This window comes from Acomys minous (genome assembly GCF_964271855.1).
Source record: "Acomys minous genome assembly, chromosome: 2".
NCBI classification, from domain to species: Eukaryota; Metazoa; Chordata; class Mammalia; order Rodentia; family Muridae; genus Acomys; species Acomys minous.
In genome coordinates, this window is record NC_140484.1 from 72,097,313 (window position 1) to 72,122,146 (window position 24,834).

Sequence of the window (24,834 nt, forward strand, 5' to 3'; positions counted from 1 at the left end):
AACGCACGTAGCCTACTGTCGGCCACGTCGTGCACCCTGTAACTCTAGCCTCATCGGCCACTGTGTGGCACACCTGTAACTCTAGCCTCAGTCGGCCACTGTGCGCACACCTGTAACTCTAGCCTCAGTCGGCCACTGTGTGCACACCTGTAACTCTAGCCTCAGGTCGGCCACTGTGCGCACACCTGTAACTCTAGCCTCAGTCGGCCACTGTGTGCACACCTGTAACTCTAGCCTCAGTCGGCCACTGTGCGCACACCTGTAACTCTAGCCTCAGTCGGCCACTGTGCGCACACCTGTAACTCTAGCCTCAGTCGGCCACTGTGTGCACACCTGTAACTCTAGCCTCAGTCGGCCACCGTGTGCACACCTGTAACTCTAGCCTCAGTCGGCCACTGTGGCACACCTGTAACTCTAGCCTCAGTCGGCCACCGTGTGCACACCTGTAACTCTAGCCTCAGTCGGCCACGGTGCGCACACCTGTAACTCTAGCCTCAGTCGGCCACTGTGTGCACACCTGTAACTCTAGCCTCAGTCGGCCACCGTGCGCACACCTGTAACTCTAGCCTCAGTCGGCCACTGTGGTCGCACACCTGTAACTCTAGCCTCAGTCGGCCACTGTGTGCACACCTGTAACTCTAGCCTCAGTCGGCCACCGTGCGCACACCTGTAACTCTAGTCAGTCCGGCGAGGAGCCACTGTGCGCACACCTGTAACTCTAGCCTCAGTCGGCCACGTGTGCGCATGCACGTGACCTGTAACTCTAGCCTCAGTCGGCCACTGGGCGCACACCTGTAACTCTAGCCTCAGTCGGCCACCGTGCGCACACCTGTAACTCTAGCCTCAGTCGGCCACTGTGTGCACACCTGTAACTCTAGCCTCAGTCGGCCACCGTGCGCACACCTGTAACTCTAGCCTCAGTCGGCCACTGTGCGCACACCTGTAACTCTAGCCTCAGTCGGCCACTGTGCGCACACCTGTAACTCTAGCCTCAGTCGGCCACTGTGCGCACACCTGTAACTCTAGCCTCAGTCGGCCACTGTGTGCACACCTGTAACTCTAGCCTCAGTCGGCCACTGTGTGCACCTGTAACTCTAGCCTCAGTCGGCCACTGTGCACACCTGTAACTCTAGCCTCAGTCGGCCACTGTGCGCACACCTGTAACTCTAGCCTCAGTCGGCCACTGTGTGCACACCTGTAACTCTAGCCTCAGTCGGCCACTGTGTGCACACCTGTAACTCTAGCCTCAGTCGGCCACCGTGGTGCACACCTGTAACTCTAGCCTCAGTCGGCCACTGTGTGCACACCTGTAACTCTAGCCTCAGTCGGCCACTGTGTGCACACCTGTAACTCTAGCCTCAGTCGGCCACCGTGCGCACACCTGTAACTCTAGCCTCAGTCGGCCACCGTGCGCACACCTGTAACTCTAGCCTCAGTCGGCCACCGTGCGCACACCTGTAACTCTAGCCTCAGTCGGCCACTGTGTGCACACCTGTAACTCTAGCCTCAGTCGGCCACCGTGCGCACACCTGTAACTCTAGCCTCAGTCGGCCACCGTGTGCACACCTGTAACTCTAGCCTCAGTCGGCCACTGTGCACACCTGTAACTCTAGCCTCAGTCGGCCACTGTGCGCACACCTGTAACTCTAGCCTCAGTCGGCCACCGTGCGCACACCTGTAACTCTAGCCTCAGTCGGCCACTGTGTGCACACCTGTAACTCTAGCCTCAGTCGGCCACTGTGTGCACACCTGTAACTCTAGCCTCAGTCGGCCACTGTGCGCACACCTGTAACTCTAGCCTCAGTCGGCCACTGTGCGCACACCTGTAACTCTAGCCTCAGTCGGCCACCGTGTGCACCTGTAACTCTAGCCTCAGTCGGCCACTGTGTGCACCTGTAACTCTAGCCTCAGTCGGCCACCGTGTGCACACCTGTAACTCTAGCCTCAGTCGGCCACTGTGTGCACACCTGTAACTCTAGCCTCAGTCGGCCACTGTGTGCACACCTGTAACTCTAGCCTCAGTCGGCCACTGTGTGCACCTGTAACTCTAGCCTCAGTCGGCCACCGTGTGCACACCTGTAACTCTAGCCTCAGTCGGCCACTGTGTGCACCTGTAACTCTAGCCTCAGTCGGCCACTGTGTGCACACCTGTAACTCTAGCCTCAGTCGGCCACCGTGCGCACACCTGTAACTCTAGCCTCAGTCGGCCACCGTGCGCACACCTGTAACTCTAGCCTCAGTCGGCCACTGTGCGCACACCTGTAACTCTAGCCTCAGTCGGCCACTGTGCACACCTGTAACTCTAGCCTCAGTCGGCCACTGTGCACACACCTGTAACTCTAGCCTCAGTCGGCCACTGTGTGCACACCTGTAACTCTAGTCTCAGTCGGCCACTGTGTGCACACCTGTAACTCTAGCCTCAGTCGGCCACTGTGCGCACACCTGTAACTCTAGCCTCAGTCGGCCACTGTGCACACACCTGTAACTCTAGTCTCAGTCGGCCACTGTGCGCACACCTGTAACTCTAGCCTCAGTCGGCCACTGTGCGCACACCTGTAACTCTAGCCTCAGTCGGCCACTGTGCGCACACCTGTAACTCTAGTCTCAGTCGGCCACTGTGGCGCACACCTGTAACTCTAGCCTCAGTCGGCCACTGTGCGCACACCTGTAACTCTAGTCTCAGTCGGCCACTGTGCACACACCTGTAACTCTAGCCTCAGTCGGCCACTGTGCGCACACCTGTAACTCTAGTCTCAGTCGGCCACTGTGTGCACACCTGTAACTCTAGCCTCAGTCGGCCACTGTGTGCACACCTGTAACTCTAGCCTCAGTCGGCCACTGTGTGCACACCTGTAACTCTAGTCTCAGTCGGCCACTGTGCGCACACCTGTAACTCTAGCCTCAGTCGGCCACTGTGCGCACACCTGTAACTCTAGCCTCAGTCGGCCACTGTGTGCACACCTGTAACTCTAGCCTCAGTCGGCCACTGTGCACACCTGTAACTCTAGCCTCAGTCGGCCACCGTGCGCACACCTGTAACTCTAGCCTCAGTCGGCCACTGTGCACACCTGTAACTCTAGCCTCAGTCGGCCACTGTGTGCGCACCTGTAACTCTAGCCTCAGTCGGCCACTGTGTGCACACCTGTAACTCTGGCCTCAGTCGGCCACTGTGCGCACCTGTAACTCTAGCCTCAGTCGGCCACTGTGCACACCTGTAACTCTAGCCTCAGTCGGCCACTGTGCACACCTGTAACTCTAGCCTCAGTCGGCCACTGTGCGCACACCTGTAACTCTAGCCTCAGTCGGCCACTGTGTGCACCTGTAACTCTAGCCTCAGTCGGCCACCGTGTGCACACCTGTAACTCTAGCCTCAGTCGGCCACCGTGCGCACCTGTAACTCTAGCCTCAGTCGGCCACTGTGTGCGCACCTGTAACTCTAGCCTCAGTCGGCCACTGTGTGCACACCTGTAACTCTGGCCTCAGTCGGCCACTGTGCGCACACCTGTAACTCTGGCCTCAGTCGGCCACCGTGCGCACCTGTAACTCTAGCCTCAGTCGGCCACCGTGCGCGCACCTGTAACTCTAGCCTCAGTCGGCCACTGTGTGCACACCTGTAACTCTAGCCTCAGTCGGCCACTGTGTGCACACCTGTAACTCTAGCCTCAGTCGGCCACTGTGTGCACACCTGTAACTCTAGCCTCAGTCGGCCACTGTTGTGCACACCTGTAACTCTAGCCTCAGTCGGCCACTGTGCGCACACCTGTAACTCTAGCCTCAGTCGGCCACCGTGCGCACACCTGTAACTCTAGCCTCAGTCGGCCACTGTGCGCACACCTGTAACTCTAGCCTCAGTCGGCCACTGTGCACACCTGTAACTCTAGCCTCAGTCGGCCACTGTGCACACCTGTAACTCTAGCCTCAGTCGGCCACTGTGTGCACACCTGTAACTCTAGCCTCAGTCGGCCACTGTGCGCACACCTGTAACTCTAGCCTCAGTCGGCCACTGTGTGCACACCTGTAACTCTAGCCTCAGTCGGCCACTGTGTGCACCTGTAACTCTAGCCTCAGTCGGCCACTGTGTGCACACCTGTAACTCTAGCCTCAGTCGGCCACTGTGTGCACACCTGTAACTCTAGCCTCAGTCGGCCACTGTGTGCACACCTGTAACTCTAGCCTCAGTCGGCCACTGTGTGCACACCTGTAACTCTAGCCTCAGTCGGCCACTGTGCGCACACCTGTAACTCTAGCCTCAGTCGGCCACTGTGTGCACACCTGTAACTCTAGCCTCAGTCGGCCACTGTGTGCACCTGTAACTCTAGCCTCAGTCGGCCACTGTGTGCACACCTGTAACTCTAGCCTCAGTCGGCCACTGTGTGCACCTGTAACTCTAGCCTCAGTCGGCCACTGTGTGCACACCTGTAACTCTAGCCTCAGTCGGCCACTGTGTGCACACCTGTAACTCTAGCCTCAGTCGGCCACTGTGTGCACACCTGTAACTCTAGCCTCAGTCGGCCACTGTGTGCACACCTGTAACTCTAGCCTCAGTCGGCCACTGTGCGCACACCTGTAACTCTAGCCTCAGTCGGCCACCGTGCGCACACCAGTAACTCTAGCCTCAGTCGGCCACTGTGTGCACACCTGTAACTCTAGCCTCAGTCGGCCACCGTGCGCACACCTGTAACTCTAGCCTCAGTCGGCCACTGTGTGCACACCTGTAACTCTAGCCTCAGTCGGCCACTGTGTGCACCTGTAACTCTAGCCTCAGTCGGCCACTGTGTGCACACCTGTAACTCTAGCCTCAGTCGGCCACTGTGTGCACACCTGTAACTCTAGCCTCAGTCGGCCACTGTGTGCACACCTGTAACTCTAGCCTCAGTCGGCCACTGTGTGCACACCTGTAACTCTAGCCTCAGTCGGCCACTGTGCGCACACCTGTAACTCTAGCCTCAGTCGGCCACCGTGCGCACACCTGTAACTCTAGCCTCAGTCGGCCACTGTGTGCACACCTGTAACTCTAGCCTCAGTCGGCCACCGTGCGCACACCTGTAACTCTAGCCTCAGTCGGCCACTGTGCGCACCTGTAACTCTAGCCTCAGTCGGCCACTGTGCACACCTGTAACTCTAGCCTCAGTCGGCCACCGTGTGCACCTGTAACTCTAGCCTCAGTCGGCCACTGTGTGCACACCTGTAACTCTAGCCTCAGTCGGCCACTGTGCACACCTGTAACTCTAGCCTCAGTCGGCCACTGTGCACACCTGTAACTCTAGCCTCAGTCGGCCACTGTGCACACACCTGTAACTCTAGCCTCAGTCGGCCACTGTGCGCACACCTGTAACTCTAGCCTCAGTCGGCCACCGTGTGCACACCTGTAACTCTAGCCTCAGTCGGCCACTGTGCGCACACCTGTAACTCTAGCCTCAGTCGGCCACTGTGTGCACACCTGTAACTCTAGCCTCAGTCGGCCACTGTGTGCACACCTGTAACTCTAGCCTCAGTCGGCCACTGTGCACACACCTGTAACTCTAGCCTCAGTCGGCCACTGTGCGCACACCTGTAACTCTAGCCTCAGTCGGCCACCGTGTGCACACCTGTAACTCTAGCCTCAGTCGGCCACTGTGTGCACACCTGTAACTCTAGCCTCAGTCGGCCACTGTGCACACCTGTAACTCTAGCCTCAGTCGGCCACTGTGCACACCTGTAACTCTAGCCTCAGTCGGCCACTGTGCACACCTGTAACTCTAGCCTCAGTCGGCCACTGTGCACACCTGTAACTCTAGCCTCAGTCGGCCACTGTGTGCACACCTGTAACTCTAGCCTCAGTCGGCCACTGTGTGCACACCTGTAACTCTAGCCTCAGTCGGCCACTGTGTGCACACCTGTAACTCTAGCCTCAGTCGGCCACTGTGTGCACACCTGTAACTCTAGCCTCAGTCGGCCACCGTGCGCACACCTGTAACTCTAGCCTCAGTCGGCCACTGTGCGCACCTGTAACTCTAGCCTCAGTCGGCCACTGTGCACACCTGTAACTCTAGCCTCAGTCGGCCACCGTGTGCACCTGTAACTCTAGCCTCAGTCGGCCACTGTGCACACCTGTAACTCTAGCCTCAGTCGGCCACTGTGCACACCTTTAACTCTAGCCTCAGTCGGCCACTGTGCACACCTGTAACTCTAGCCTCTGTCGGCCACTGTGTGCACACCTGTAACTCTAGCCTCAGTCGGCCACTGTGCACACCTGTAACTCTAGCCTCAGTCGGCCACTGTGCGCACACCTGTAACTCTAGCCTCAGTCGGCCACTGTGCGCACCTGTAACTCTAGCCTCAGTCGGCCACTGTGCGCACACCTGTAACTCTAGCCTCAGTCGGCCACTGTGCGCACCTGTAACTCTAGCCTCAGTCGGCCACTGTGCGCACCTGTAACTCTAGCCTCAGTCGGCCACTGTGTGCACACCTGTAACTCTAGCCTCAGTCGGCCACTGTGTGCGCACCTGTAACTCTAGCCTCAGTCGGCCACTGTGTGCACACCTGTAACTCTAGCCTCAGTCGGCCACTGTGTGCACACCTGTAACTCTAGCCTCAGTCGGCCACTGTGTGCGCACCTGTAACTCTAGCCTCAGTCGGCCACTGTGTGCGCACCTGTAACTCTAGCCTCAGTCGGCCACCGTGTGCACACCTGTAACTCTAGCCTCAGTCGGCCACTGTGTGCACACCTGTAACTCTAGCCTCAGTCGGCCACTGTGTGCACACCTGTAACTCTAGCCTCAGTCGGCCACTGTGCGCACACCTGTAACTCTAGCCTCAGTCGGCCACTGTGCGCACCTGTAACTCTAGCCTCAGTCGGCCACTGTGCACACCTGTAACTCTAGCCTCAGTCGGCCACTGTGCGCACCTGTAACTCTAGCCTCAGTCGGCCACTGTGCGCACACCTGTAACTCTAGCCTCAGTCGGCCACTGTGCGCACCTGTAACTCTAGCCTCAGTCGGCCACTGTGCGCACACCTGTAACTCTAGCCTCAGTCGGCCACTGTGCGCACCTGTAACTCTAGCCTCAGTCGGCCACTGTGTGCACACCTGTAACTCTAGCCTCAGTCGGCCACTGTGCGCACACCTGTAACTCTAGCCTCAGTCGGCCACTGTGTGCACACCTGTAACTCTAGCCTCAGTCGGCCACTGTGTGCACACCTGTAACTCTAGCCTCAGTCGGCCACTGTGTGCACACCTGTAACTCTAGCCTCAGTCGGCCACTGTGTGCACACCTGTAACTCTAGCCTCAGTCGGCCACTGTGTGCACACCTGTAACTCTAGCCTCAGTCGGCCACTGTGTGCACACCTGTAACTCTAGCCTCAGTCGGCCACTGTGCGCACACCTGTAACTCTAGCCTCAGTCGGCCACTGTGCGCACACCTGTAACTCTAGCCTCAGTCGGCCACTGTGTGCACACCTGTAACTCTAGCCTCAGTCGGCCACTGTGTGCACACCTGTAACTCTAGCCTCAGTCGGCCACCGTGTGCACACCTGTAACTCTAGCCTCAGTCGGCCACTGTGTGCACACCTGTAACTCTAGCCTCAGTCGGCCACCGTGTGCACACCTGTAACTCTAGCCTCAGTCGGCCACTGTGTGCACACCTGTAACTCTAGCCTCAGTCGGCCACTGTGTGCACACCTGTAACTCTAGCCTCAGTCGGCCACTGTGTGCACACCTGTAACTCTAGCCTCAGTCGGCCACTGTGTGCACACCTGTAACTCTAGCCTCAGTCGGCCACTGTGCGCACACCTGTAACTCTAGCCTCAGTCGGCCACTGTGTGCACACCTGTAACTCTAGCCTCAGTCGGCCACTGTGTGCACCTGTAACTCTAGCCTCAGTCGGCCACTGTGTGCACACCTGTAACTCTAGCCTCAGTCGGCCACTGTGTGCACACCTGTAACTCTAGCCTCAGTCGGCCACTGTGTGCACACCTGTAACTCTAGCCTCAGTCGGCCACCGTGTGCACACCTGTAACTCTAGCCTCAGTCGGCCACTGTGTGCACACCTGTAACTCTAGCCTCAGTCGGCCACCGTGTGCACACCTGTAACTCTAGCCTCAGTCGGCCACTGTGTGCACACCTGTAACTCTAGCCTCAGTCGGCCACTGTGTGCACACCTGTAACTCTAGCCTCAGTCGGCCACTGTGCGCACACCTGTAACTCTAGCCTCAGTCGGCCACTGTGTGCACACCTGTAACTCTAGCCTCAGTCGGCCACTGTGTGCACACCTGTAACTCTAGCCTCAGTCGGCCACTGTGTGCACACCTGTAACTCTAGCCTCAGTCGGCCACTGTGTGCACACCTGTAACTCTAGCCTCAGTCGGCCACTGTGCGCACACCTGTAACTCTAGCCTCAGTCGGCCACTGTGCGCACACCTGTAACTCTAGCCTCAGTCGGCCACTGTGTGCACACCTGTAACTCTAGCCTCAGTCGGCCACTGTGTGCACACCTGTAACTCTAGCCTCAGTCGGCCACTGTGCACACCTGTAACTCTAGCCTCAGTCGGCCACTGTGTGCACACCTGTAACTCTAGCCTCAGTCGGCCACTGTGCGCACCTGTAACTCTAGCCTCAGTCGGCCACTGTGCGCACACCTGTAACTCTAGCCTCAGTCGGCCACTGTGCGCACACCTGTAACTCTAGCCTCAGTCGGCCACTGTGTGCACACCTGTAACTCTAGCCTCAGTCGGCCACCGTGTGCACACCTGTAACTCTAGCCTCAGGCGGCCACTGTGTGCACACCTGTAACTCTAGCCTCAGTCGGCCACTGTGTGCACACCTGTAACTCTAGCCTCAGTCGGCCACTGTGCACACCTGTAACTCTAGCCTCAGTCGGCCACTGTGTGCACCTGTAACTCTAGCCTCAGTCGGCCACTGTGCGCACACCTGTAACTCTAGCCTCAGTCGGCCACTGTGCACACCTGTAACTCTAGCCTCAGTCGGCCACTGTGCGCACACCTGTAACTCTAGCCTCAGTCGGCCACTGTGCGCACACCTGTAACTCTAGCCTCAGTCGGCCACTGTGTGCACACCTGTAACTCTAGCCTCAGTCGGCCACTGTGCACACCTGTAACTCTAGCCTCAGTCGGCCACTGTGTGCACCTGTAACTCTAGCCTCAGTCAGCCACTGTGTGCACCTGTAACTCTAGCCTCAGTCGGCCACTGTGTGCACCTGTAACTCTAGCCTCAGTCGGCCACTGTGTGCACACCTGTAACTCTAGCCTCAGTCAGCCACTGTGTGCACACCTGTAACTCTAGCCTCAGTCGGCCACCGTGTGCACACCTGTAACTCTAGCCTCAGTCGGCCACTGTGCACACACCTGTAACTCTAGCCTCAGTCGGCCACTGTGTGCACACCTGTAACTCTAGCCTCAGTCAGCCACTGTGCACACACCTGTAACTCTAGCCTCAGTCGGCCACTGTGTGCACACCTGTAACTCTAGCCTCAGTCGGCCACCGTGCGCACCTGTAACTCTAGCACTTGGGAGGCAGATGGAGGTAGATCTCTGAATTTGAGACCAGCCTGATCTACATAGTGAGAGCCTGTCTCAAAAACAAAACAAACAAAAAACCCAGGACAATCCTCCTGCCTCAGCTTCCCAAATGTTAGAATGCGCCAAACCATACCTGTCTTTTTAAGTTCTGAGACAAACTTAAGAAAAATTTTAAAAGATTTATTTATTATACATACAGTATTTTGCCTGCATGTACGCCTGCATGTCAAAAAGGGCACCAGATCTCACTACAAATGTTTGTGAGCTACATTGTGATTGCTAGGAACTGAACTCAGGACCTTTGGAAGAACAGCTAATGCTCTTAACCTGAGCCATCTCAGAATTTTTTGTTTGTTTGTTTGTTTTGCTTTTTTTTGTTTGTTTTTCAAGACAGGGTATCACTGTGTAGACCTGGCTGTCCTGGAACTCACTCTGTAGACCAGGCTGGTCTCTGTCTCCCAAGTACTGGGATTAAAGGGACGTACCACCATGCCCAGCTAAGAGATTAGAGATGTGTGTGTGTGTGTGTGTGTGTGTGTGTGTGTGTGTGTGTAAAATGAACATGGAAGGTCAGGCATGGCAGCAGATACCTAAGGCCCAGCTATATAGGATGAGGTGGGAGGCTGCTTAAATTTGGGAATGTGAGAACAGCCTAGACCTAACTGTCAAACAAAGTACAAATGAAAAAGTATACCCATAATCCCTGGAGGCAGTGTTGAGGATAGCCACAAATGCAAGGCTAGCTTGGTCAACATAGAATTTGAGGTTATCCAGTACTTTGCATCAAGACCGTCTCAAAACAAAAACAACAGAAGCCAAGAACATGTACACTGTGATGGAAGCACTGGGAGGCAGAGGCAAGTGGCTCTCAGGTTTGAAACCAGCACGGGCTACTCAGCAAGCCTGCCTCCAAACACAGGAAACAAACAGCGGGAGCCTCAGAGTCCGCAATTACCAATTCTATAAGTAAAGATTCACTGACAAGACACAAAGAAGTAGCTGGGTGGTGGCGCCTGCCTGTCATTCCAGCACTTGGAGGCAGAGGCCAGCCTGGTCTACAAAGTGAGTCCAGGACAGCCAGGGCTACACAAAGAAAAAACAAAACAAAAACAAAAAACAATGATGCACAGAGACGTGCCAGAAGCAGAGTGCACATGCATTATCTATTGCTGTATAACAACTCACTCCAGACTCACAGCTTAAATCAACAGAAGGTACTTAGGATTCCTTTTTCCTGGGGGGTCAGGAATTCATTGAGGCGTGGCATAGGTTCTCCATGGAGGCACGCACATCAGGGGCTACAGGCATCTGAAGGCATGGCTGCCTCCTGAGGATCACTTACTGAGAAATAAGGCTGCTATACTCACATGGCTGTTGCACGAAGGGTCTAGCCTTTGCTACTCTCTATAGGACTGCTTTAGGCAGAGGCCTCACAAAGAGGTCCAGTCACTGTGTTTTATGACTAGTTTCATTGGCCTTAAGTCACCGGGAGCTGTCTCAAAGCTGGCTCCATCGACACCTCCATGTATTCACATGCAACCCGCCTGCCAAGACTGTCCAAGTCTTATCCACTACACTGGCTTCTCAAAGCACGGAAAACCTAAGGCAGGGTCAGGTTGGGAAGAGGCCATCTGGTACAGCTCACCAACTTCAGTTCACGAGGGGCATTTCCCCCCTAGCTCAAGAGCTATGAACAACACATGTTATCTCTTCCACTTAACTCACTTAGGATGCTCTTGTTCAAAAGGTGGGAAGGGCCAGGGCAACACATAGAAGTCACTGGTTCTAAAGTCTATAGCTTCCTGGGACACTGGGAACCCTTTGTTGCCTGCTCCTGGCCAGTTATGATGCACACAGGTCTGATGCCCAGAGCAATAATTCTTTTTCCAAGAGATACACCCCCAGTTTCCTCAGCCTGCGTTCCACATGCACAAGTCTCACTGTCCAAAGCTCTGTTCTACTTCAGCAGTGGTTGCCCCTTGAAGTCCAGGTGGTGATGTCCCTGCCAATGTCTTGGCTGCTAGTGCCTTCTAAGCTTAGGGTTTATGTCATAAGAGAAAAGACCACACCTATAACCTCTTTGAAAGGAGCTTTTCACTACTTTAGGCTTGTAAATAGGCTGCTGAAAGGCCACATTTTAAGTTGCTTTTACATTTTATTTTAGACTGGATCTCATTGTGAGGCCTCTGCTTCTGAGTGCTGAGATTAATGGTGTGCCCATCAGGCAGGACAATGCAATCTGAGGCTTCTTTTTTGTTTGTTTGTTTGCTTGTTTTTGAGACAGGGTTTCTCTGTGTAGCCTTGGCTGTCTTGGACTCACTTTGTAGACCAGGCTGGCCTCGAACTCACAGCGATCCGCCTGCCTCTGCCTCCCGAGTGCTGGGATTAAAGGCGTGCGCCACCACTGTCCGGCCAGGCTTCTTAGAAGAGCTATTTTTGGGTGAACATGACAGTACATTCCTGTAATCAAGTTTATTGGAGATTGAGGCAGGAGGATCAGGAAGTCAGCTTGTGCTATGAACAAAAGGCTACTATGTAACTAGATGATTCTCTGGGGATTTCCGGGTCTGAACAAAAACTTTACAATCGCATTTTAAAATTTATCTTTAGGTGGCATTTTTCCTGGGAATAGCCTGTATTCAGTCTTTGCATGGAAGGTATTTGTTAGTGGTCTGCGTTATCTGGAAAGCTGGAGAATGTGCAAACAGCTCCTGGCTCTGTTGTTCCACATTAGCTTCTTCAGCTCTCCCTCTCTTCTGGAGCTCCCCCTGCAGAGCAGGCTGGCCTGGAGCTCCCCCTGCAGAGCAGGCTGGCCTGGAGCTCCCCCTGTAGAGCAGGCTGGCCTGGAGCATGCACAGAAGTCCATCCGCCTCTGCCTCCAGAGCACTTCAAGGGATTAAAGACGTGTCATTTAGTGACTTGCACAGAAAAACCGGCACTGCAAAATACAAAACTTGCTTTCTCTTTCTTTTCAATTTACTAAATCCTTTTGTTGTTGTTGTTTTTCCAAGACAGGGTTTCTCTGTGTAGCCCTGGCTGTCCTAAACTTTGCTCCGTAGACCAGGCTGGCCTTAAACTCACAGAAATCCACTTGCCTCTGCCTCTGAAGGCATGCATCACCACTGCTTGGCTAATTAAATCTCCCTTCCCCTTTGGTTGTGTGTGTGTGTGTGTGTGTGTGTGTGTGTGTGTGTGTGTGTGTGTGTGTGTGTTTAGACAAGGTTTTTCTGTATAATCTTGGTTGTCCTGGACTCACTTTGTAGACCAGGCTGGCCTCAAACTCACAGAGATCCGCCAGCTTCTACCTCCCAAGTGCTGGGATTAAAAGCTTAAATCCTTTTTAAAAATCATATTGTTTCTTCTTCCCAAATTCCTTCAAGGTCCTCTCCACCTGCCTACCCATCCAACTTCATGTTTTTTTTCCCTCTCAGGAATAAAGGGCGTGTGTGAAGAGAGGTCTCAGTGGCTGAGGTGCACTGGCCTCTCTTCCAGAGGACCACAAATCCCAGTACCTACATGGCAGCACACAGCTGTCTGTAACTCTGTAAGATCTGACACTCTTACACAGACTTACATGAAGGCAAAACACAAATGCACATAAAATAAAGGTAAATACATTTTTTTTTAAAAAGGCTTGTTAAAAAACAAAAAACAAAACAGAAAGACTAGCTGGGTACAGCAGCACAGGCCTGTAATACCAGCACTCAGGGAGGCAGAGGCAGGTGGATTGCTGTGAATTTGAGACCAGCCTGATCTACAAAGCAAGTGCAGGACAGCAAAGACTACAGAGAGAAACCTTGTCTCAAGAAAATAAAGAACAAAAAAAGAAAGAAAGAAAGAAAGAAAGAAAGAAAGAAAGAAGGAAAGAAGGAAAGAAGGAAAGAAAACCAAGCTGGGGGCGGGGGGTGGTGCACATCTTTAACCACTCTGGGAGACAGAGGAAGGTGGATCTCTGTGAGCCTGAGGTCTACAGAGGAAATTCGAGGACAGCCAGGGCTATAGAGTGAGACCATGTGTCAAAATAACGAACAAACCAAAACAAGAAGAAAAGAGAAAACCATTAAGATAGAAAACACCAAGACAAGACAAAAGCCACAGACTGTGTTTTGTGCTGGCCAGCTGCTCCTGAACACTGCCTTGGAGTGTGGTGCGTGCCCAGTGACACTGCACTGGAGAACACCGAGTTGCCCATTCCCAGAAGGCACCCACTGCAAAGGGGTTCTTGGTTAGGGCTGGGACTTTCCCCTTCTGGGTGCCTGGATTGTCTGGTGTGGACCTGTATTTGTCACAGTCTCTGTTGTGTGTGAAAGCCACTGCGCAGTCTGTCCCTCCGGATAACAAATGACTACAGACAGCTGCTGACATAACAGGAACCATTTCTTGTTGCCTTCTTAATTAAATCTCTGCGTGTCAGAACATCAGACTGGCCCGGGGTCTCTCATCAACTAGTCTAGATGGTCACACTCGGCCATTGTGGCACATGCTGTAGTCCCAGTCTAAGAGCGATGGGAAAAGGACCTTGAGTTCAAGGCTAGCCTGCGATACATAAGGGGACCGAGTCTACAAACCAAGATGCTGAGCTGGGCGTGGGCAGTGCACGCCTTTAATCCCAGCACTCGGGAGGCAGAGGCAGGTGGATCTCTATGAGTTTGAGGCCAGCCTGGTCTAAGCAGTCTAGGACAGCTAGGGCTGTTACACAAAGAAGCCCTGTCTCAAAAAACCTAAAACAAAACTCCCACAAGATGCTGGCCAGGAACATATTATCTGAGTACTGGACCAGGCCTAGAGGGTCTGCTTCCCATAAAGCCGGCCCACACAGGTGAGAGCCTGCTGACCGACTGAGGCTCCGGCTCCTCACAGGAAGCCTTCCCAAGGGCCGCCTGGGTTCCTCATTTACTCACATGCTTACCAGAGTGAATGCTGGAAGAGCAGATGCTATGTCTTTTATGACATAGCTTCACAAGCCACACACTAGCTCTAGCTGAGTGTGGTGGTGCATGCCTGAAATCTCAGCATTTAGGAGGTAGAGGTAGAAGGAGCAAGAGTTCGAGGCCAGCTGGCAACTACTTGAGACCCTGTCTTTCCAGTTAGCGTATCTCTACAACATGGTGGCTGCATATGCCAGTCCTACTCAGTGTGGGAAGGGACTAAATAAGAGCCTGAATTCCAGGGAGGCAAGAATCATCAGTGGCCATTTTGGATACTAGCTATCAAATTTTTCTTAATAGATGGTACCTGGAAAACCAGCTTACTCTATGTAAAAAAAAAAAAGTTAAATCCCTTCATAATTTACATATGAAAATGTCCATATATGAGGGGCTGGAGAGATGCCTCGGGGCTGCTCTTGCAGAGGATCCGGTTCTGTTTCCATCACCACACAGCAACTTACAACCACCAGTAACTCCAGTCCCAGGGAATCCGATGCCCCAGGCATGCATGTGGTGCACATACATACACACAATGCAGGCAAAACACACACACACACACACACACACACACACACACACACACACACTCCTTTAAAAAGTCCTTATATAGGGCCGGGCACAGTGGTGCACACCTTTAATCCTAGCCCTCGGGAGGCAGAGGCAGGTGAATCTCTGTGAGTTCGAGGCCAGCCTGGTCTACAAAGCGAGTCCGGGACAGCCAAGGCTACACAGAGAAACCCTGTCTCGGAAAAAAAAAAGTCCTTATATAAAAAGATCTGTATGTAAAATTATAAAGGTAATAAAGAAGTAGAATAGGAAACCCTAAGCAACCTCTTCCTTCTCCTTCTCCCTGCCTGTGCCACTTAGCTTCACGACAAGAATCGCTCAGCTGATAGTGCAAAACATGACTTTACGAACGACCCCAGGGGCCAGGTGGTGGGGTGCACACCTTTAATCTCAGCACTCGGGAGGCAGAGGCAAGTTGATTTCTGTTAGTTCAAGACAAGCTTGGTCTACAGAGTTGAGTCCAGAACAGCTAAGCTACACAGAGAAATTCTGTTTTGAAAAACCAAAAAACAACAACAACAGCAACAAAAAAACAAAAACAAAAACAAAAGCCCCAAACCAAATGACCCCATGGAACAACACTGAAGAAACCCTAAACCTATAATTATGCCCTAACCCTAATGAAATTACTGACTCAGGCAAGGCATATCAATTGGTGTGTTGTTGACAGGCCATTTGTACAATGCCCCAATTAACACCACACGGATGAATTTATAGTTGGCAACAAGGAACTGTAATTGACAGTGGAGGACTGAACCTCTCACCTGATTTCAGGGACCAATTCTGAGCATCATTCGACACATCAGGAACATTGTGGGTGTCCTGATACAATACAATATGAAATACACTTCACCTCCTAGAATGTACTCTAACCGAAATACTTAACATCAAATCAAATCATAAAACAAAATTTATAGTAAATTTGGGACATATCAGGGTTTGTACTAAATGAGAGAAGACAGAATAATCAGGCAAGTTTGGTAAACAAACCATTGTATAGTCAATGTATTAACAAGTCAACTTTACAAGAAAAACAAGAAGCAAACAAAGACCTAGGCTGTTCCAGACTGGAGGAGACTTACAGAACACAGCCAGCCGCAACGTGAAACTATAAAACTGCTCAACACATTTCAGGCAGAACTGGAGAAACTGGAGCATATGTCCTGGATGTTAGAGTAAAACTTTATTGACATAAAGATATCAATTATTAACAATGTCAAAAATAAAAAGCAGTATACAAAACCGTACATACAACATGGCCAGATTTTAGTCAATGACATACACGTGCACACATACACATAAAAACCTAGAGAAATGGATGCTTTATTATTATTTTTCCTTTTTTGTGATTCATTTCCTAAATTTCTATAGTTGGCAGTACTACTATAAAAATAATAAATGGTGGGACTGGAGAGCTGGTTCGGTCACTAAAGTCCCTGTTGTACAGTCATGAGGACCCGAGTCCACATAAAAAGCCCATGACATACATTGTAATCCCGTTGCTGAGACGTGAGGGCAGACAAGCCCCTTGAGCTTACTGCCCCACAGCCCAGCCAGGGCAGGTGCAGGTGAGAGCCTGTAAAGTAAGGGGGGAGCTGGACAATAAGACCCATGCAAAAAAAAAAAAAAAAAAAAGAAATAATAATAATGTGGCGAGTGACTGAGGACGACCCTTGATGTTAACGTCTGGCCTCCATGCTCATATACACACATGTGCACATACCCACACATAACACATACACACAATTAAATAGCATTTTGTAACTTAGAAATTCAAGGATCTCGTGCCAGCAAGATGGCTCAGCACACAAAGATGCATGTCAGCAAGCCTCACAACCTGAGTTCGGTCCAGAGGGCACACATGTGGAAAGGCGACAACTAATAGTCACAAGCTGTTCTCTGACCTCCCACATGCACACTGTAGCACAAATGTAGCTATACACAAAAATGAATAAAATTAAATAAAACATTAAACACACATCTTTTCCACAAACAAGTGACATACTTTTTTTTTTTGCTTGTTTTTGTTTTTATCTTTTATAGACAAGGTTTCACTGTGTAGCCTTGGCTGTCCTGGGCTCACTTTGTAGACCAGGCTGGTCTTGAACTCACAGTGATCTGCCTGCCTCTGTCTCCCGAGTGCAGGGATTAAAGGTGTGTGCCACCACGCCCAGCAGATAAGTGACATTCTAAGAGAAAATATGGCAATATATAAACCTGATCCTCAAAAGCCAGAAAAAAAGTTACAAGTTTTTTGTTTTTGACATGAGATCTCCCTATATAACTCGAAAGAAAGAAAGAAAGGACAAAAGAAAAGAAAGAAAGAAAGAAAGAAAGAAAGGACAAAAGAAAAGAAAGAAAGAAAGAAAGAAAGAAAGAAAGAAAGAAAGAGTTTCTTTGTATAGCTCTGGCCATCCTGGAATTGACTCTGCAGACCAGATGTCCTGAAATTCAAAGCTCTGTCTGCCTCTGACTCCTCAGTGCTGAGGTTAAAGGTGTGCACACTAAGCCCAGTTCCTGTGGAACTTAGAGGTTACAATCCTGCTGCCTCTGTCTCCTGAGTACTGGGGTTACAGGCGTGTGCTGCAACGACTAGCTACCTAAGTATTTTCTGAGTTCCCAAGTATGGAGGCTACATACACAGTATCACTGTTGCTTAAGAGAAAAGCCATTTTTTGTGGGTTTTTTTGTTTTGTTTTTTGGAGGTTTTGTTTGTTTGTTTGTTAGTTTTTGAGACAGGGTTTCTCTCTGTAACCCTGGCTGTCCTAGACTTGCTTTGTAGACCAGGCTGGCCTTGAACTCACAGAGATCTACCTGCCTCTGCCTCCCGAGTGCTGAGATTACAGGTGTGTGCCACCGCACACAGCTGAAAAGCCATTTTTTATCTTAACACATGTGCTCTTACGTAACATGGCTTAATTCTGCTAGGAAGAAAATGAAAATACTCAAGGCTCTCCCGCTAAGCAACAAGCACAAGGGCCCGGAGACAGCTGGTAAACATGTAAAGCACCGCAGAACGGGACTCATGAAGAGCCAGTGATTGCGTGTGAGGAAGGATGTATGTTCGCTCAGCCTCATCAGTGACGAGAAGCCTGCGAGGTCAAATGAGATCACGCCTATCCACATGGTACTAGAAAGATGGAGGACGGCGAGGATTACCGAGAATTGCCGGAATGAGGTTTCCTAGGCACCTTTGTCAGGAGGACAAAGCAATGTAACCATCTGAGAAAACAATCTGACCATATTTACTGAAATTTGGCTTACATGTATCTCATGGCCTAGTGATGCTTAAGATATAATTGTAAGAAATTCACATGGGACCAGAAGGGGATACATACAGCATGCCCATGGTAGCGCTGTTTGTGGGAGCAGGAAGGAGAAAGCAAACTCCAAACTCAAGAGGATGTACAAGTAAAGAATGGCGAGAAAATAGCATGGATTCCTGCACAGCAGTCTATGCAGCGTAACTAGATCCTGTGAGAAGTGCTGAGTGAAAAAAACAGACTCGGCGATGCTGGTGGAAACATAGCCACACAAAAATGCTATTGTTTTCCCAGGGAAGAACGGATCCAAGCCTATGTCTCAACATGCCAGGACTAGACTGGGGCAGGAGTGAGGGAAATGGACAAGGGATTGGCCATGAAGGGGAGGAGGGGACACAAAACCAAAAGAGCAAAGATGTGCCTGGACCAGTGATGCTCTGCCATGCTGAGGACTATGTGGAGCTGGAGGGCCTGAGACATACCACACTCAGGAGTGAGATGAATTGGAGCTTTTGAACACATCCCTAATGTTTCTTTGTATCTTTGTATGTTAACCAAGGGCACAAGATGTACCAACAAGCAGACAGCAAAAGCCCTCCTGACACTCTGGGTGTGCAAGGACATTAGTTCAACTCCAGTTACGAGCAGAACTAGGCACCACACCTGTGATCCCAGCACCCAGGAGGCTGATGCAGGAAGATCTTGAGATCAGGCCAACCCGGGCTACACAGTTAGATCCTGTCTCTAAAACATAAGATAAAATAGCCGAGCAGGGCTGTACTTCAGGATCTAGTGCAGGGCCAGCCAGATGGCTTGGAGAGCAAAGGGCAGAACTGACAGGCCAAGTCCCAGCTCCCCAGGCTCAGGACCCACAAGGCAGGAGAAGAGCCCATTCTCCAAAGCTGTCCTCTGGCCTCCACATTATATGTGGCACATGACACTCCCCCAAAAAGTATATTGAAAAAAAAAATCTAATTCAGTACTGTTCAAACTGCTACATGGCAACTCTCTCAAACATTAGAGAGAGAGAGAGGGAAGGAGGAGCAAAGGAAGAAATATACAAAGGGACATTTTATTAACTGCACTCTTTCACAAAATGCCTTGAATTGTACAAGCACAAAATGAAATTTTTTCTATGAGCTACAGATAAAAAGCTTGAAAAATATGTATATTGTCCACAAGAATTCTGTACTTTTGGATTTCAAGAGCCAATAAGCAGACCAGTGAGGTGGCTCAGTGGGTAAAATAGCTTGCCAGCAAGCCTGAAGGCCTGAGTTCAATCCCCAGGGCCTGTATGGTACAAAGAAGGCATCTGGCTTAATTACTGGTTGTTGCTGGAGGTACAGGATGCGGAAGGAGGGAGTAGTCCTCTGACCTTCACATATATGCTGCAGCTTATTCTCATTTGTACCCATACCCTCATCAAGCAAATAAACACAATAAAAAAATGAAAACCAATAAGCATTCCCTGAGAGAAAAGCAGCTCAATCTCCACTTAATTTACAACTCGCATTCAAGACACACAACTACAATCTATTACTGTATTATTACAAAAACCCTGAACAATACAAAAGACTGGATTAATATTTACTACAGTGTATTTATTTTTCTTATCTTTTGGAACATGAAAGCAGAACGCTAGAGGCAGCAACTAACTGGCTTGTTACTAGGCAAAGCAGAGGTGGCCTGGATCCTGAGGGGACCTGATGGAATCCACTGAGCCCACAGGGGTAGAGGAGCGCAGATGGGGAGGCCTGGACCGCCCCAGGCCTGTTTATGGAGTATGGCTCCATTTCTTTGACACTTTGTTTGAGGAAAGAAACCAAAAATAAAGAAGCCCTGAGGGGCTGGAAGGTGAGGGGGGGTAGGGGGGTGGGGGGGGTGGGGGGTGGGGGCTGGGGGGGGGCTGCCTTCCAAGGCAGGACCAGATCACAATGGCTATGAGATCCCAACTAAACTGTGACACAGTGAAAACAGGCTGCAGAGATGGCCCAGTAGCCAAACCTGGTGACCAGTGCTTTATCTCCAGAATGCAACAGTCAAAGAGGAGAGAACTGGTGGAAAGCTGTCCTGTGACTGACCTCCACAAGTGTTCCAGTGTGGCACGCACGCACGCACGCACATAATAAGAAATAAAAGAATTTTAATCACGGGCGCTGGAGAGATGGCTCAGTGGTTAAGAGCACTGGCTGCTCCTCTAGAGGACTGGGTTTCAATCCCCAGCACCAAAATGACACGGTGCACATATATATGTGTGTGTGTGTGTGTGTGTGCAGGAAAATACTCATACACATAAAACAAAATACAATAATCTTTAAAAAAAATAATAAACCAGGCGTGGTAGCCCTCTGCACTCTTGTAATCCCAGCACTCAGGGAAGCAGAGGCAGTTGGATCTCTGAGTTCGAGGCTAGCCTGGTCTACACAGAGAGTCCAGGACAGCCACAGCTACAGAGAAACCCTGTCTCAAAAAAAAAAAAAAAAAAATAGAAAAAAGAAAAGAAAAAGAAAAAAATTTAATTCTATAAATTGAGATCCCCAAGCTGGCCTAGAGAGCTACTCAAGACTTGTGAACAAAGAAGAGAAGGAACAGGGCTGTGTTTAATGATGTCACTGGCGGCATCAGAAGCTGAGCAGGAATAGCTCCAAGCACAGAGCAGGGCGGCAGGTCTTCCTTTTTTCCAGACAGGGTTTCTCTGTGTGGTCCTGGCTTTGTAGACCAGACTGGCCTGGAGTTAGAGAGATCCAGCCGCCTCTGCCTCCCTGAGTGCTGGGATTAAAGGTGTGAGTGCACCACCAGCCTGAGCTCAGAGCAGGTATTTCTAATGACAACAGTCCTAACACCAGTTGCTAGTGGGGCCCGGCAGGGATGCTGCGGAGGACAGTGGTCCAGTTTGAGGCAGGCTGTCTAGGCTGCATCTCTCTCCTGTCGTACTAGCTAACTGATGGAGCCCAGGGACACAGAAGGGGGGGTGGGAGTCTCACCTGCAGCGCCACCTGACAGTCTTCAATCAGGCCCTGTACCAGGTAGTATCGGGCTTCACCCAGCAGCTCCCCAAGCTCTCTGGTACTCTCAGGCAGTGGCACCGACCCGTCCCGCAGGTAGTTGAGGATTGTACCAAAGTGTCGGCCACTCCGGTCAATCAGCACCCAGCCTGGTGGGGTGGAAAAAGGAAAAAGGAAAAATGGCTTGGTGGGGGCAGGGACTGAAGCTAATACATTTTTAGAAAACCTAAATATGCCAGGTGGTGATGCAGCACGCCTTTAATCCCAGCACTAGGGGGGATCTCCGTGAGTTCAAGGTCAGCCTGTCTACAGAGTGAGTTTCAAGGCAGCCAGAACTACACAGAGAAACAGTGTCTAGAGTGGGGAAAATGAAAAGAAAGCCTTAAAACTTATTTGTTACAAACCTCCGCCACATTCGAAAACTCTTTCCAGGGAGTCATGCACACAGCTGTCACAAAGTAACTTCCTCCCAAATGTGTGCTGGACAGTCAGAAGGCTCTCACCATGGGAAAGTTGTTTTTAAGGCATGATCTCATGTAGCCCAGACTGAGTGCTAGCGTTACAGGCATGTGCCGCAAAGCTCTCTCTCCTCAGCAAGTGAACCTTATCAATAAATTTAACCCCTTGTAATAATTTTAACTATCTCACATAATGAAAATGTCCACTTGACCCCTCCAGTTCACCACAACAAAGTAGTAGCAACATTATTCAAAGAAGCTACTCTGTGATTACACATGATTTTCTTGTCTACTGACTCCCATCCAGTCTCCACACATCGGACTGACTCCTCAGGTGCCTTTACCAAACTTTCTCTAGCCCTCACTGCAGCTTCACAAACACGTATCAAATAACCGAGATTTTCATCTTCAGTGTTGGAAAGTTGAACTTCACCCTAAGTGTTTGCTTCCATAATCTCTGTTAAGCCCTCTCCTTTAAGGCTAGACTGCAGCAGGTGGGTCCCAACTTTAAAGGCAACACTCTGAGAAGGTTAATAAGGTTCACCTGCCGCCCCCTTCCTTCACTCAGGTCCCTGGTAAACCCAAAGCAGCCTCCTCCTCCACCTCTGCGTTCATAGATGATTCCTCCCTCTACAGTGCAGGAACTTGTGTTAGCGCCAGACACACACACTTCTCTCGGTTCTCCAGGTTGCTTGCTGGCGGTTATAAGGTAGGAAGGCAAACAAACGGCTGGGCAGTGGGAATTAAGTGGTAAAGGTTGTCTGAGGGGTGCTGCTTGACGCAGAGCTGGTTCCTAGGCTTTTCTGGACTGCAGGGAGAAGAGAACCGCAAAGGAGCGCTTGGCAGAGGGTACTGCTAAAGTAAAAGGACGGGGAAGGGGGGGGGGGGAGACTCTGAATAAGGAAAAGATAAGATGGAACGGGGTGGGGGGAGGCTGGAGGGCAGCACGTGTACCGGCGGCACGCATACCTCCCGCGTCTGTGAGCACTTCCACGCGGCCGCTGAACATGGCCTTGAGCATGGTGTCCTGCCCCGTGAGGGTGCGCAGCGTGGTGTAGTGCAGCGAGCCGCCCACGTTCAGCTTCACATACTTGCTGTTCGGGGTCAGGGGCTTCAGACTGTACGAGGGGGAGCCAGGCTCCACACCCGAGGGCTTAGGGGACTCTGGGCGTTCGGCCGCAGCCTCCGCTGGGCCAGAAGCCTCGGCCGACATGCCCAGTGAGCAGACGCCGGTGGCAGTCGAAGGATCTCTCCGCGCCCGGGACCGGCTCCCGGAGACCCCGCGACTCCAGCGCGGGCGCCCGACCGCTCGGCGCACACGCCCACTCGCCGCCGCTACTCCGCGACGTCCACCCTCCGCCCCATCGCTCCTGTCTCAACCCGGAAGCCGGCGCGGGCAGCTGCGCAGGCGCGGGCAGGCCGGGGGCGGGGTCTGGGGGGGGGGGAGCTACAACTGGAGCATGCGCAGTCGTCGGATGCTGTTGCTGTCGGCCGTGCGGGCGGGGGGGGGGGGGGGGGGGAGTGGCTTCTGGTGGAGTCTGGAACCCGGGTTAAGAAAGCTCCCAGGGTCGTGAAGACCGCAACTGTCTCAGCTCGAGGGGCGCTTCATTGGCGTGAAAGGCCAGCACAGAAGGCTGGACACTGGGCATGGTTTTCCCACCCTAGCCCAGTGCACTTGACCGACGATAGGGATACCAGTCAGTAAAAACCAAAGAAAGTTCTCCAACGAGGCCGGAGGGCTGCAAGAGGAAGTGTCAGTGGTTAGAAGACGTAACAAGGATAGTGAAAAGAATCGCCTGTGTAGGGATGGAGTGGAGAGTTCCAGGCAGAGAGAAGGGTAGATACCTGAGCCACTCAATGACTCTAATTTTTGTTGTTGTTGTTGTTGTTTTTCAAGACAGGGTCTCTCTGTGCCACCACGTCCAGCTTCAATGACTCTAATTTTAGCCCTGGAGGCTGATGCAGGAAGATCCTGAGTTCCAGACGATCCCGGGCTATATAGTCTTACCTAAGTCGAAACAAAGGAGAACCGTTAGGCAGGGATATGGGGGTTGAAAGCATAGGGCTAGACTGGCTCTCGAAGATCTTAGGATCCCAGCTGTCATGGGACCACCATGGAACACCAAAAGCGGAGAGAGAAGATAGAGCGTGCTGTGAACAGGGTGAACAGGAGAAGGTCTTGTGTTCTTAAATCAACTTAGAAGCGGATACCTGAGATGTTTAACAGCCTGCCCCAATGTCTGGAAGGGGTTTTGCATGATGGAAAACCAAAGGCAAGCCGGGCAGTGGTCATGCACGCCTTTAATCCCAGCACTCAGGAGGCAGAGCAGGTGGACCTCTGAGTTGAGGCCAGCCTGGTCTACACAGCGAGTTCCAGGACAGACAGGGCTGCACAAAGAAACCCTGTCTGGAAAAGAAAAAAGAAACAAAGAGGAAGGTAGGAAGGAAGGAAATGAAAACCAAGTCAGCATTCTAGTTTCAACCCTGTTTCCAGCTAAACTGGAAGATCTGGGCAAAACTACTCTTTCTAGGGGGGGGGGGGGGTTGGAGAGATGGCTCTGCGGTTAAGAGCACTGGCTGCTCTTCCAGGGGATCCAGGTTCAGTTCTCTGCACCCACATGACAGCTCACAAATGTCTGTAACTCCAGTTCCAGGGGATCCGACACTTTCACACCAATGCACACAAAATTAAATAAAGTAAAAAAAAAAAGAAGCTACTCTTTCTGGGTCTGGTTGGTTCTCTTATGGCTTAGTGGTGTGTGTGTGTGTGTATGGGTGCGTGCATGTGTGCGTGCACATGCGCAAACGTAAGTGTTTGCTGTGGACAGGTAGAGGTATGAAGGAACAAAGTGGACCTGTTAGAAGATGTTAGAAATGTCTCTCTAGTAAGTGGGAGACTTCATGTTCTGCCAAAAGGAGGTTGCCAATTCTATTTTTCCCTCAAGTGTGACAGTGAAAAAGAAAAAACAGTTGCTGGCAGCTGTCTTTCACTCTTCTCCCCAAAGCCTTGGTGTTGCCAGGACACGGCCTTGCACCAACAGTGTGAAGTTGTGATTGTAGGGATTTCTTAACCCCGCTGCCTTGGCAGAGGCTCGATC

General features: G+C 51.5%; 1 protein-coding gene across 1 annotated transcript in view; it reads right to left on the reverse strand.

Moving 5' to 3' along the window:
* Positions 1-23,140, reverse strand: part of KCTD13 (potassium channel tetramerization domain containing 13) — a 45,596-nt gene extending 22,456 nt beyond the window's left edge. The window contains exons 1-2 of the mRNA XM_084772817.1: positions 22,706-23,140; positions 21,258-21,427 (exon numbers count right to left, since the gene is read on the reverse strand). Of these exons, the coding sequence (XP_084628943.1) occupies positions 21,258-21,427; positions 22,706-22,949 (414 nt within the window). The 5' untranslated portion in view covers positions 22,950-23,140. The remainder of the gene's footprint in view (positions 1-21,257; positions 21,428-22,705) is intronic.
* Between the last annotated feature and the right edge of the window lie 1,694 nt (positions 23,141-24,834).